At 39.3% G+C, this 15641-nt stretch overlaps 1 protein-coding gene across 1 annotated transcript in view; it reads right to left on the bottom strand.

Moving 5' to 3' along the window:
• Positions 1-1312: 1312 nt before the first annotated feature.
• The window catches only part of LOC120518824 (MAPK/MAK/MRK overlapping kinase-like), a 57197-nt gene continuing 42868 nt past the window's right edge, over positions 1313-15641 (bottom strand). The window contains exons 10-12 of the mRNA XM_039741815.1: positions 11554-11677; positions 10203-10394; positions 1313-1727 (exon numbers count right to left, since the gene is read on the bottom strand). Of these exons, the coding sequence (XP_039597749.1) occupies positions 1647-1727; positions 10203-10394; positions 11554-11677 (397 nt within the window). The 3' untranslated portion in view covers positions 1313-1646. The remainder of the gene's footprint in view (positions 1728-10202; positions 10395-11553; positions 11678-15641) is intronic.

The following is a 15641-nucleotide window of genomic DNA, read 5'->3' as shown; positions in this document are numbered from 1 at the left end:
TTACAAACTACTGTACCGCCATTTCAGTTTTTGGAATTTTCATTTTTGATTTTTACTTTTATTTTAGCAGACCGGCACACACAAGGACAGTTAAAGCCTTAGAATCTTTTTGAATTCTCTTCCTAACTTGTTCCTTTCCACAGCTTTATCCCAATTGTATTGGTATATTCTTGCCATGTGTACAGCTTTTAGTAAACATTAAAGTTCAGTTAGTGTCTAGCCTTGCCTTGCGTAAGGTATAGAGGCATACAGTTTCTAACCGTGTTCGTGCTTGTGACCGTGCCTGGGCACATGTCTATGTGCCAATCGGCCTACGGGTCTTTTGAGTGTATGAAGTAAATATGTAAGAAAACAGCACTTAATTTATGTGCTGTGCCGTACGTCTAAAGCGTACAGAAGAAAAAGCTAAGAATCTTTAAGTTGAGAAGAAGTAAAGAACTTTTAAGTACAGAAATAACTAAAGTTTCTCGAGAAAAGCTAAGTTTAGACAAGACACATTTTTCCCTTTTTTTTTGCCTTTTATTCTACGTGTGTAGCTATTTTTTCTTTTATTCTTGTGTGGATTATTTGCTTTTAACTTTCACTAAATATTTTTAAAACAAACTTTTGGACTGCAAGATTTCTTTAGACACGCGTTTTACTCGTGCTTGACCATACTTTATTTTGACAGCTACAGTATTTCGCTAATTATTCAGGATTTTTAAATGTTATTATTACTTTGATGTTAAGGGCTATGATGTGGAAATTCCAGTGGAAATAGTTAGATTTAATTTATTTCCATTTCCAGGGTTTAATATGACTAAAGGTAAGGATTTTGACATGGTATGATGAATGTCTATAGGCACTAAAGATCATTATTATTTCTGATTTATTCTGTTTTGTATAAATTTTGTGTTGCCATTTGTTAATTTCATAGTAAAATATTGTATATCCATGCATCCATTTTTTAAAACCCACTTAACTCCAAAACCTGACAATAAAGCTTAATAATTGTACATAAAGAAAATGTACATTCAGTTATTATAGTTGAATGTTAGCTTTTCCAGTATTGTAATAATAGAATAGTTTGGTTATCCAAAATCTAAATTCTTTTTGCTGTAGCCGCTGATTGGATGATACCGCATTTTAAATGTAAGTTAATTGTTAAAGTCCCCCAGAGTTATTTCTGTGCACTAGACATTTTAGGGGTACAGTAACCCAGACCCCTTTTTGCTTGGGGTAGCGTGAATGTTCTGATCTAAAATCGTAGAACTAAAGGTGAGTAGCATTATGACAACTGAATTTTCACATTAAAGATCGCACACATTCATTATATAGTTGTTTAATATGAAAAGAGTGCAACATTTATTCTCATCTTAAATGATAACACAGCTCATTAGTCTTATAATCCAACACCTGTCAGATACTCGTGGTGACAGTGAGAGAGCTGATGCCACCATCGCCCCAGCTATTGCTGCAAGTGCAAATATTGAACACATTTCACGTCTCTTCTGCTGTCCATCTTTTTGAGGGGTCTGCTCGGAGGGTTTAATCCCACCAGTCAGTAGCAGAGCTTTTCTTCTTGACAGTTAAGAGTCTATTTCTTTATCCAGTGCTTGTGTCTTTTCTTTGTTTCCACAGAGAATCTTTGCCATGAAGTCACTGATTCAAAATCCTTGGTCTTTCTTGTGCAGAGGTGGGATGTGGTAGCTTTGTAAAGGAGGCTTGAGTTGCTGCATATTATTAGACTGAGGGGCAAAGAGAATGAGAATCAGTGCTCTCCAGCAGAAACCCTTAACATACTTCACTGAACTTTTAGACTACAAAGCAAAAACAGTTGAACCTTGATTACTGCTGCTGAGGGCAGAAGCCAAGTGGCCTGTTATGTTCATGCAGTGAGTGAGACTTGTCTCCTATTACTGTACTTGAATCTGAGAATGAACACGTGGAGGAAGAAGCAGGCCATTGATTTTCTTTACAAGGAAACTATGACCCTAATTCCCCACTCACTCCCATTTCCCCAGTTACTGATGATTCATTGTTTCATCTCTCCTGTTAGCAGCGATGCACTTCTCGGTTTACAGGAGGCCACACTTAATTAAACTCCTTCCTAAAAGACACTTGCGTTTACAAATTTAGTTTCTTTCAATATTCTTTTTAATATTCGGGACTCTTTTTTTTATTATTTTCTTACACTCTGCTCCTTGTGGGCTGCCGTTTTCACTCCATCCAAATTTTTTGCACAGAAGCCAACTGTTCCTTTTTATGAACGCCTTTATGTAACTCTGTGGTTTGCGAGTGTCCCCAATCTGAGGCATTTCATTATTTTCTTGAGTTGATCAGATCACATCAATATTTCTCAAACCAACATTATTTTCTTTTCAAACATTTTATCAAGATGAATATGATCTGTTCATTTGTTGGCTGCCTTTGCATCTCTTTTTGGATTGTCGGCTGATTAATAAGAAAAGAAACAATGAAGGTTTTCTGAATCTTTAAACACAAGTCAGTTAAAATGATGGTAAATAAGATATATAAAAAATGTTTTAAGTAAAATGAATTTATTTACTTCTGTTATAAATGCACTAAAAAGCAAAATAAAAAAATTTTCTGTAACCATAATTTTCATGGTTATACATGACTAAATAAAATCGTGATGCACACATAAATTCATTGATTCAAATAATTTTTGAAACTTGCTTAGCATGGTAGGAAATTACAATGTTGTTGGTTTTTTTTTGTACTTTATGCTGAAAGTAGCTATTCTGTTAATTGATTGAATGAATTAATTTATGTGTGCCTCACGATTTTATTTAGTCGTATATAACCTTGAAAATCTGTGGTGGGCTGGTGCCCTGCCCAGGGTTTGTTTCCTGCCTTGCGCCCTGTGCTGGCTGGGATTGGCTCCAGCAGACCCCCGTGACCCTGTAGTTGGGATGTAGTGGGCTGGATAATGGATATAACCATGAAAACTGTGGTTAAAGAAAAATGTATTTTTTGCTTTTTAGTGCATTTATAACTATCCATCCATTTATTTTCCAGCCCACTACATCCCAACTACAGGGTCACGGGGATCTGCTGGAGCCAATCCCAGCCAGCACAGGGCGCAAGGCAGGAAACAAACCCCGGGCAGGTTGCCGGCCCACCGCAGGGCACACACACACACGGTACAATTGAGGATCGCCAATCCACCTAACCTGCATGTCTTTGGACTGCGGGAGGAAACCCACACAGACACGGGGAGAACATGCAAACTCCACGCAGGGAGGACCTGAGAAGAGAACCCGGGTCTCCGTGCCACCCCATTTATAACTAAAGTAAATAAAATCGTTTTACTCAAAAAAAAGAATTACATATTTTATTTTTTACTTTTCGAGTATTTTGCAAATGATTTTTCTTTAATCATTTTTCATGAACAGGAAGCTTCTTTAAAAGTATTACATAATATATCTTCTTTGTAGAATTATCTGAATAGTAAAGAGAATTATATTTTGGTCTTGATTTTTCTGTTCAGGCTTTTATGGGATTAGTGCTCGGTCGCTGTGAAAAACAAATACCGACGACAGAATGGCAAAGTTTACAGCAAAACTTCCTCAGCATGATCATCAAGGCTGCACCTTCACAAGAGTAGACAAGTAAAGTCGGCGGACATATTTACCCACTCCACTCACTGGAAGAGGCAAATGGGGGTAATCCGACGCGTCTCTCACTTGTATGCTCCTATATCTCCCTCTGTCCTCTCTCCGTCATTGCTGTGTGTGCATTAATTGGAATTGCATAGCCACTAATTATTATTGACAGATTAGTGTATTGTCATCCATACTGAACACGTATGCAAAATCTGAAGAGATTCGCTTCTTCAAAAGTCGCTTTTAAATCAGTTGCAAGATTTGACCCAGACAAACAAATAGGCAGAGGAGTCAAGTTAAATAAAATCATTTAATAATAAAAAGATGGCCATTTCATTAACTGCAGGAATTGGTTACTAAAATGAAAAGTGCCTGAAATGAAAACCTGCAGCTAGTGCAGCCATCCAGGACTTGAGATTGACACCCCTGCAGTTTCTTGAAACTGGACGTTTTCATCCAATGTCCTGGGCTCCCATCGTGGCTATGGGTTTTCATCTTAACCAGTTTCACAGATCTTGAGCAATCCATACCTTTGATTGATCTCACTGTTTAATTACCCTCTTATTTTGTATTCTGAAAAGTTCAGTAGTGTCAGGTTTACATTTGTAACAAATTAAGATATTTTTCCATAGCTTTAAATGCTTGAAAGAAACAAAACTTGGTTTCATTTTATTATTATTTTCTTTTTTTCTGTTGAGTTTTCAGATTCAATTAAGAGTGTATATTTACGGGTGCAAATGACAGGGCATACTAAAGGGTAGGAGCTACTTGTATACATGTTAGCAAATCATAGCTTAAATAACATCAAAATATGTGACAGCAACATAGAAAGAATGAATGTATCCCTGTCTAACTCACAAAAACACTTCCTTCATTCAGCAATCATTTAGTGTAACCAGCTTAAAATTTACGGAGAAAACATGGGAAACGACAGCTTCCTTAATTAATGGCAAAGAGGGCCACTCAAGGCTGAATTTAAAAAGCCACTGGGTATGTAGAATGTACAAGCGGGTGAATCATGGTTTCTTGTCTATGGATGAGTAAGTCTGCTTACAGAAGAGTCCTGTTTTTCTAGATGAGATGAGGTTAATAGAGAAGATAACATTGACAATATAGCCAACTGTTTGAAACACAACAACTATCCATCCATTTTCTAAACCCACTTTATACTGAGCAGAGTTGCCGGGGAGCTGGAGCCCATCCCAGCAAGCATAGGGTGCAACGCATGAACAGTCCCTGCACAGGATGCCAGTCCATCGCAGGGGTGGACACAAAAAATGAAATCTCTGTTGGACTGCCTTTCAGAGCATCACGCCAAAACCACTACACCTATTTCTACAAAACTTTTGCATTTTTTTCCATTATTGTCTAACTTAGAATACAGGCTAATAAAAGTGGAGATTTTCTATGTTTAAATATATAGAAGGAATTAAAAATGAGACAACTGCACTACAACAGTCCATTACTAGAGTAATAGCACTACATGTCCACAAGATCACAGCAACAAGTCAGTAGTGAGCTTTATTGAAATTACTCAGAAGAAATGGCAAGTTGTTTATTTAGAATCTATCAGTCTTATATCTTACTGTTATATATATTTGAATTTCTGTCTGTCTGTCTGTTCAAGTGTCACTCAAAAACCATCACACCGTTTCTACAAAACTTGGCAATTATTTTAGGTCTAGTCTATCGTTGAATATAGGCTAGTAAAATTTGTGATTTTCTGTATATAAATATCTAGAAAAAAAAAAATAAAAACTACGTCAGCCTCACTAACAGTGGCCATTTTCGCAGGGCCTTTGCACCTTGTAATTTCAAAATCTCCAGAACATAACGTGATATATACATTAAAACACCACCAATTTCAGGTTTTTATGTTGACCACAATAATTGTGAGGATTTTAAACTATATAAGCATGTTGGAAAAGAGTAAGATGTTTACGTTTGCTGCTCAATAACTCAAATATATTTGTTTCATCTTTTCTGAGTGGTCATTTTATGTTGAGCAAAAAGAGTTAACATTCAGTTTTTGTCTAAGACAAATAATAGTCAAGAAAATCATCGCCTTGTAACGTGATCTGTGCTTGAGCCTGAGTAACAGAAGTCTTTTGAGCCTTGGTGGGGAACCATCAGTAGCGCTGATCAGTGGGGGGTGTATGGGCTGTTTGACCCTAATTTATCTCTCAGTGATCCAGTTGTACATTAGGACTGTGGTGCATTCTACATGCTCTCGAACATTTCAGTATAATTATTATTATTACTGTTCTATGAATTCTTCTTTACTGCAAAATTACTTCCGTTTCTCAACATCTTATAATTGATTTCAGAATAAAATTCCACAAGCGCTTAATAAGCTCAGAAGCACTAGACGCTAAAACCATGCATGTTTTTCTGCTGCGTTGGTGAGGTCATAATATTAGATTTCCTTTTAATTCAGTTTACGCATGTAACATACAACCCGCCTCCCTGCGTCATTCACTGGTCAGGAATGAAGCCCAGTAACAGCTTATTTGTTGGCTAACGTTGCTTTTCACATGATGTCAACAGAAAGTATGCACTAGACTAAACGCTAAAGAAAGATTACCAGACAGAGAGTATATGCCTCACAACTGTGAATATCCAAGATCCTTCAACAAGCAGAAGGTCGATTCACCTGTGCAGCTAAATAATCCTGAGGTACTCCTGTTGTGGATATGAATAGAAATGTAGCAGCAGGAGGCAGTTTTACAATTCAAATACTCATTTTGTTTCCCATGACAGCATGTTCCATTTTCATTCACTAGAGCTTTTTCCACAGGTGGTTTTTTAAATAATATTTTCATAAAAATACAATACAGGCCAAAAGTTTGGACACATCTCCTCATTCAATGTGTTTTCTTTATTTTCATGACCATTTACATTGGTAGATTCTCACTGAAGGCATCAAAACTATGAATGAACACATGTGGAGTTATGTACTTAACAAAAAAAGGTGAAATAACTGAAGACATGTTTTATATTCTAGTTTCTTCAAAACAGCCACCCTTTGCTCTGACTACTGGTTTGCACACTCTTGGCATTCTCTCGATGAGCTTCAACAGGTAGTCACCTGAAATGGTTTTCCAACAGTTTTGAAGGAGTTCCCAGAGGTCTTTAGCACTTGTTGGCTTCACTCTGCAGTCCAGCTCACCCCAAACCATCTCGATTGGGTTCAGGTCTGGTGACTGTGGAGGCCAGGTCATCTGTCGCAGCACTCCATCACTCTCCTTCTTGGTCAAATAGCCCTTACACAGCCTGGAGGTGTGTTTGGGGTCATTGTCCTGTTGAAAAATAAATGATCGTCCAACTAACCTGACTTCTGCACAACACAACTGCTGGTCCCAACCCCATTGATAAAGCAAGAAATTCCACTAAATAACCCTGATAAGGCACACCTGTGAAGTGAAAACCATTTCAGGTGACTACCTGTTGAAGCTCATCGAGAGAATGCCAAGAGTGTGCAAACCAGTAATCAGAGCAAACGGTGGCTATTTTGAAGAAACTAGAATATAAAACATGTTTTCAGGTATTTCACCTTTTTTTTGTTAAGTACATAACTCCACATGTGTTCATTCAGAGTTTTGATGCCTTCAGTGAGAATCTACCAATGTAAATGGTCATGAAAATAAAGAAAACACATTGAATGAGGAGGTGTGTCCACACTTTTGGCCTGTACTGTACATTTGTTTGGAACCTTGTGAGTATGCAACCGGATGATGCAAAAATTTTCATTGATGTTTTCGATACTTTTCAATGTTGGTCACCATAGATGTTTAATCTATTAGAAACCCTGTTTTATTGCACTAAAAACTACATAGGGTAATTGATATATAGAAAAATATAATTTTAGGGTAAAGTATTCCTCAGAATTCTGGTTGGCCTCCTTCAGTAGTTGGATCAAATGCCATTTACTACTCCAGATTGTCCTTACAGCAAGTTGCTGGCTTGCTGAATATTAAGTGCTAGCCATCCCCCACGGCTTCGCCCGCATATTAGTGAAACAGGACAGTAAGGAGGGTCCCACCCAGCTCTCTACTCCTGACGACACGCTTCCCCCTCCCCTCGGCCTGCAGCCTCTTCCTTGGATTAGCGTGAATACATCGCTCCTGCAAGTGAACTATGATTCTTACCGCAATGAGAAAAGCCGCAAAATCAACCATAATGTTCAAGCAAATTATAGAAAAAAAAGATCTAAATCCGTCAAGTAATTCTCTCTTTCGCTAACTAAGTGGAGTTAAGGTTACACCCCGAGGCAGACGCGTGAGTGTGGAGGGCCCCACCCTGCAGCCCAATGAGTCTCTCTCGGATTTGCGCTAATAAATCGGTACCACATGTGAACTATGATACTTAGCACGATGAGAAAGTCGCAAAATTAACAGAATGTTCAAGCAAATTTTAGAGAAAAAAAACAGATCTAAATCCGTTAAGTAGTTCTGTTGTGAAAAGCGGACAGACATATGAAGAGGTCTAAAAAAGTATAAGAAATTTCGCGCTTGGACCACAAAATTTTTAAAACTGTTTCTTAGCGAGCACCTATGGGCCAAGGGTAACCTACATTTCAAATTTCAAGTCCCAAGTCCTTATGGTTTGGGAAATTTGGTGATGAGTGAGTCAGTGGTATCTGGCTTTTATATATATATATATATATATACACACTCACCTAAAGGATTATTAGGAACACCTGTTCAATTTCTCATTAATGCAATTATCTAATCAACCAATCACATGGCAGTTGCTTCAATGCATTTAGGGGTGTGGTCCTGGTCAAGACAATCTCCTGAACTCCAAACTGAATGTCAGAATGGGAAAGAAAGGTGATTTAAGCAATCGGGCCGGTCTGAGTATTTCACAATCTGCTCAGTTACTGGGATTTTCACGCACAACCATTTCTAGGGTTTACAAAGAATGGTGTGAAAAGGGAAAAACATCCAGTATGCGGCAGTCCTGTGGGCGAAAATGCCTTGTTGATGCTAGAGGTCAGAGGAGAATGGGCCGACTGATTCAAGCTGATAGAAGAGCAACTTTGACTGAAATAACCACTCGTTACAACCGAGGTAAGCAGCAAAGCATTTGTGAAGCCACAACACGCACAACCTTGAGGCGGATGGGCTACAACAGCAGAAGACCCCACCGGGTACCACTCATCTCCACTACAAATAGGAAAAAGAGGCTACAATTTGCACGAGCTCACCAAATTTGGACAGTTGAAGACTGGAAAAATGTTGCCTGGTCTGATGAGTCTCGATTTCTGTTGAGACATTCAAATGGTAGAGTCAGAATTTGGCATAAACAGAATGAGAACATGGATCCATCATGCCTTGTTACCACTGTGCAGGCTGGTGGTGGTGGTGGTGTAATGGTGTGGGGGATGTTTTCTTGGCACACTTTAGGCCCCTTAGTGCCAATTGGGAATCGTTTAAATGCCACGGGCTACCTGAGCATTGTTTCTGACCATGTCAGTCCCTTCATGACCACCATGTACCCATCCTCTGATGGCTACTTCCAGCAGGATAATGCACCATGTCACAAAGCTCGAATCATTTCAAATTGGTTTCTTGAACATGACAATGAGTTCACTGTACTAAAATGGCCCCCACAGTCACCAGATCTCAACCCAATAGAACATCTTTGGGATGTGGTGGAACGGGAGCTTCGTGCCCTGGATGTGCATCCCACAAATCTCCATCAACTGCAAGATGCTGTCCTATCAATATGGGCCAACATTTCTAAAGAATGCTTTCAGCACCTTGTTGAATCAATGCCACGTAGAATTAAGGCAGTTCTGAAGGCGAAAGGGGGTCAAACACCGTATTAGTATGGTGGTCCTAATAATCCTTTAGGTGAGTGTATATAAGATTAAGTAAGCACACTGTAGACCCCTTGGATGTTGTAGCAAAGGAGAGAATTAAAATAAAACTTGAGTGTGGTTATGAACTGTAGATCCTCTCCATGAAACACTAACACTGAGGACTTTCAGCCAACAAATTATTCAGCATACGTCTTTTAAGAAACGCTAAGGGGGCTCCTTTATACCAACAGAAAAACACCTGTGTAGTGCCTCACTGTGACTGCCAAGTCAGCGTTTTTCATTCTTTTTAATTTTCATCCTTTTTAGTCATACTGGTGTGTGTATACATAGCATCTATCTGTCATATAGTGCCTTTCACGTCTATCTATTTATTTAGAGAGTTGCTGTCAGAAATTTTAGAACGCATTTACTTCTTTAGAGATAACTCACAAAGGAAGCATTTATTGAATTGCAAGTAATCAAGGTTCATCTGAATTGCATTTGCTTTTACAAGCAGTCAAGTGAGAATCTACAAATACATAAATAAAAGCAGAAGATAGACAACTTTCAGAATCCATCATTTTATTTCCCATGATTCCTATTTAGAAAATCTAATCCAAAGCAGGTTGGAAACATAATCTTTTGTGACATAGCAGAGACTAAAATTGAAATAAAACATTCTTACAATGAGTACAGTATGAAAGGGGGAGTAAATTAGGTTAGATCCCCTCAGATCAATAACGCTCCTCACACATCCTTGGTTTTTTCTTTTACAAACAAAATGGTACCTTGTTTTTTCCATGGTAACTTATTGGATGAAGCAGTGGAAGATGTTCATGTTTCATGATAGAAGGAAGTGAAGAGAGTGGGTAAGAGGATAACTTTGAAGCAGGAATTGTTATGTTTAGTTTAGGCAACTCTACTGGATATGGAGGGCCATGTCTCCTGACCATAGGCTCCTGCACATGTTTAATGTGAAGCTATAAGAGGAAAAGGAAAGTTTACATTAATAAAAGCAAAACGGAAAGCATCCACATTTCATCCCCAAATGATTCTGATCCCAATTGGCTAATAATGCTGGGAACAATTTTTTTTCACAATTATTGACAGATGTAATGTAGTGAAAAGTCAAGTAAAATGACCCCTTTTATTGGCTAACTAGAAAGATTACAACATGCAAGCTTTCAGGGCAACTCAGACCCCTTCTTCAGGCAAGATGTAATCAATAATGACAAATCAAATAATCTAATCAAATAATGAAGAAGGGGCCTGAGTTGCCCCGAAAGCTTGCATGTTGTAATCATCTTTAGTTAGCCAATAAAAAGTGTCATCTTGCTTGGCTTCTCACTACATTCAAAATGGCTAACGCAGTACGACACCCTAGTAGTACTGACAGATGTATTGCAAAGCATCTGTGTATGCAAGCTGCTTTTATAGCCTGTCCTGCCAGCATCCACCCTGACTAAGCGTGCCCAGGCCTAGCTAAGTCTTAGCGTATCCAAAAAACAAAACTTTGTGGCCAGTATATTAGTAGACTTAAAATATGAGGGGAAATCACAAAAATAGGCAATCGTGATAAAAATGGTTCACTGTAGGAAAATGTATCAGAGATTTTTGTAAACGGTAGGCCAACATTCATAAGTTACACACTGGAATGTTCAGAAAGCAAAATCTTTGTTGTGACGTATAACACTTGGGGTAGGTGGCAGAGCTTCTCTGTAAATGACTACTTTTTTCTCGTTCACTCATCATGAACCTGCTTTATTCAGTTTGAAGGTCATGAAGCACTGGAGTCTGTTCTGGTAACATTGGACACAAGACAGGAACCCCCCCCCCCTGGAATAATTGCTAGTCTACAGGAAAGCACACACTCAATGCAGGACCACCTTATAGTTGCCAATCAGCTTAACCTGCCGTGTTTTTTGGGATTGGTGGGGTTAACCCATGTGACACAGGAGGCCTGCAACATGAACAAGGAACTCTGGGGCTGTGTGACAGTAGCCTTTATCATTATGTCATCCCGCCACCATTTTCACACCCGTCCAAAGTGTAATAAACACCTGCAACTGCAGCTGTTCTACCTATAATTGCTCACATAACCCTGACAGGGTGGCTACTTGTCAAGATGGTCCGACTCACCTGCCGTCGCCCCTGCCTTGCAATGCGCCACAGGTTATCTAAGGAATTTGGGGTGTCGCTGTTTCCTCCTCTTTCCACACTCCCTATTGCTCTTCGCATATTGGCCGCCTGCTTCTCAGCCACTCTGTTAGAAGGAAAGATGGAAAAATGTCAAGTTCATTTCACCCGCTCCTCTTGAAGATTAAAGAACTGAACTCATCCAAGTTTGAGACAACAATAAAGTGCCGCCGGCTGCAAAAGGCACTGAAGATGTGCATTTTGAGAATCACCGATGGTTAAATTTAATTTTAATGACATGTACATCATAAATGGCAAAAATACAAGGTGTGACAATTTAATTCCCAGAATGACCATCTAGTATCGCTGGTGTTACAAAGTGCTACTGAAACAATGGAGCTGTTGAAAGTGAAGGATGGTGAGGATCATCCACCCTATTCACCTGACTTAGCCCCGTGTGATATTTGGCTCCACACAAAAATAAAAACTGCCTTTGAAGGATGAAGATTTTCAGACATTTTCTGGTATTCAGTGTAACGTGACAAACGGACTCAAGGGTAGCCCGGAAAGAGAGTTTCAAGTGTGGTTTCAGCAATGGTAATGTCACCTAACTAAATGCATAGCTGCAGAAGGAGGTTACTTTGAAGGTGACAGTAGCTGCTAGTCCACAGACAGCACACATTTTTTTTTTACAGGTTCATTCCGGGAATTAAATTGTCACATCTTGTAGCTTAGAATAAAATGAGATGTTAATTTATCACCATAATCAAGAACTTTCATTTAACTTGCTGGAGCCTTTTCACTACTTCGATTGTACTTGCATATTGACATTAAGTGTCACAGACAACGTTTACTGAATTCAGTTGTGAGTAACAATGTTACTCAATTCTACCACTGACTCGCTCCGTCACCCAGAGGAAGTCATTTCATTTAACCAAAGTCGTTTAACGGTTGTTTCCATACTTTGAAAAGTGTTAATACTGTTTGCACAAATTAGTAAGTCACTTAGGCACCCCTCATTCTAAAATTTAACAAACGCGTTTCTTCATGTTTGAAAATGCATCATACGTTGGTACAACACTTAACCTCAAAGGTACTTTTTTTTAGTTTTCTTTTCACTTATTCTGTGGTGTGTGTGTGTTATCTATTTATTGATTTAAAGAGATTCTGCAAGAAGCCAAAAGTTCAACCTAGGGACAAGGGAGAAATAAAGTTTTATTTATCTATCTATAAAAATATGGAGGACTTGTTACCACATCACATGGCATATATGCCAAAGCAGTTTAGTGTAACCAAACATCCTGACAGCACACTTTAATAAATGTGCATCCGACTCCCGAGCTCCACAAGCCAAAGATGCAGCTACGCAGAGGTTTCTGGAAGCTACTGAACCGCTTTTCTTTTCACACCTGTTGCTCTGGTTTATGACACATTAGCAAATCCCAAAACACAAACAAGAAAACACTTGGTAGGTCTATCATAGCTTCGCATTTATGTATCTTTTTTAAACTTCACTCGCAGTACGCGCCAACCACTTTGCATCTCTGCCGCTCGCCTTGTGAAGAGGGGGGCTGAACGCACCCCAAGGAGACCAAATTGCTCCTCCGTCAACCCCTCATAAATGGTGATACAATTTGAAACGCATACAGTTTTTTTTTTCATTACCTCCTCATTGCTCGATCAGCTGCTGTTGCTGCTACCGTGCCTCGTGGTCGGCATTTCGCACTGCACACTCCTGTCATATCACCGATGTCCATATATTTGATCTCTTTTCGCTTTTACCTTTTCATCAATATCACATTGAATTTTGACTCCATGTTTGGAATTAGAGTTAGGTCCAGAAATATTTGGACAGAGACAGCTTTTTTCTAATTTTGGTTCTGCATGTTATCACAATGAATTTTAAATGAAATAACTCAGATGCAGTTGAAGTGCAGACTTTTAGCTTTAATTCAGTGGGTTGAACAAAAAGATTGAATAAAAACGTGAGGCAACTAAAGCATTTTTTTTTAACACAATCCCTTTATTTCAGGGTCTCAAAAGTAATTGGACAATTGACTCAAAGGCTATTTCATGGGCAGGTGTGTTCAAGTGCATTGTTATGTCTTATCAATTAAGCAGATAAAAGGCCTGGAGTTGATTTGAGGTGTGGTGCTTGCATGTGAAGATTTTGCTGTGAACAGACAACATGCGGTCAAAGGAGCTCTCCATGCAGGTGAAAGAAGCCATCTTTAAGCTGCGAAAAAACCCATCTGAGAAATTGTTACAATATTACGAGTGGCAAAATCTACAGTTTGGTCATCCTGAGAAAGAAAGCAAGCACTGATGAACTCAGCAACGCAAAAAGACCTGGACGTCCACAGAAGACAACAGTGGTAGATGATCGTAGAATCATTTCCATGGTGAAGAGAAACCTCTTCACAACAGCCAACCAAGTGAACAACACTCTCCAGGGGGTCGGTGTATTGATATCCAAGTCTACCATAAAGAGAAGACTGCATGAAAGTAAATACAGAGGGTGCACTGCAAGGTGCAAGCCACTCATAAGCTCAAGAATAGAAAGGCTAGATTGGACTTTGCTAAAGAACATCTAAAAAAGCCAGCACAGTTCTGGAAAATCATTCTTTGGACAGATGAAACCAAGATCACCCTCTACCAGAATGATGGCAGGAAAAAAGTATGGAGAAGGCGTGGAAGAGCTCATTATCCAAAGCATAGCACATCATCTGTAAAACACGGTGGAGTCAGGCAGTGTGAAGGCTTGGGCGTGCATGGCTGCCAGTGGCACTGGGACACTAGTGCTTATTGATGATGTGACACAGGACAGAAGCAGCCGAATGAATTCTGAGGTGTTCAGAGACATACTGTCTGCTCAAATCCAGCTAAATGACGTCAAATTGATTGGGCAGCGTTTCATGATACAGATGGACAATGACCCAAAACATACAGCCAAAGCAACCCAAGAGTTTATTAAAGCAAAGAAGTGGAAAATTCTTGAATGGCCAAGTCAGTCACCTGATCTTAACCCAATAGAGCAGGCATCTCACTTGTTGAAGACTAAACTTCGGACAGAAAGGCCCACAAACAAACAGCAACTGAAAGCCGCTGCAGTGAAGGTCTGGCAGAGCATTAAAAAGGAGGAAACCCAGCATCTGGTGATGTCCATGAGTTCAAGACTTCAGGCTGGCATTGCCAGCAAAGGGTTTTCAACCAAGTGTTAGAAATGAACATTTTATTTCCAGTTATTTAATTTGTCCAATTACTGTTGAGCCCCTAAAATGAAGGGATTATGTTAAAGAAATGCTTTAGTTGCCTCACATTTTTATGCAATCTTTTTGTTCAACCCACTGAATTAAAGCTGAAAGTCTGCACTTCAACTGCATCTGAGTTGTTTCATTTAAAATTCATTGTGGTGATGTACAGAACCAAAATTAGAAAAAAGTTGTCTCTGTCCAAATATTTCTGGACCTAACTGTACCTCACTGCCTGCGAGTGAATATCGTTTCTTTCTCTCTACAAGAAATGTGTCTCACATAACTACGCAGGACTTTTCCAAATTTCTTTGCGTAAGCTCTTGTCTCGCAGGGCTTCCGGCCCCGGGCGTGGTTAAATCGCTTGGCACGAAGACTTGTCTCATGGGACGTGAAAGTGTCTCTGAGACAATCACTTCTCGTCTCCTTGCAAGATTCTTCTTTATAACAGAGATATGTGTGTCACATTATATTATGATAATTCAGTGACACTGACTTGGGCTTATGTTGTGCTCCATTTGAACTGGGAAGTCGGAGTTTCAGTGTTCCTAGTTGGAACTTTTAACTGGAACGCCCCCACAAGTTGGATTTTCTACTCGGGGCTGGTTTGTCAGTACACTGCGAACTTCAGCAAAAACTTCTGTGTACTTCTGTCTCATTAAATCACTCAGTAAAATCCAACGTCTATCTGTGGACGTGTTGCGCTGGAGTTTGGATGTGCAAAATAATGCATAATGTGCTGAGCAAAGAGCAAACACAACAAAGGTTTTCTTGGAGGCTTCTGTGTTTTGTTTTTTTCAAAATGTTTTACCGGAATGTAATAAGCTTGGGTGTGACATC

This window comes from Polypterus senegalus, chromosome 18 (assembly GCF_016835505.1).
Source record: "Polypterus senegalus isolate Bchr_013 chromosome 18, ASM1683550v1, whole genome shotgun sequence".
Taxonomy (NCBI): domain Eukaryota; kingdom Metazoa; phylum Chordata; class Cladistia; order Polypteriformes; family Polypteridae; genus Polypterus; species Polypterus senegalus.
This window is presented reverse-complemented; position numbering and strand designations above follow the sequence as displayed.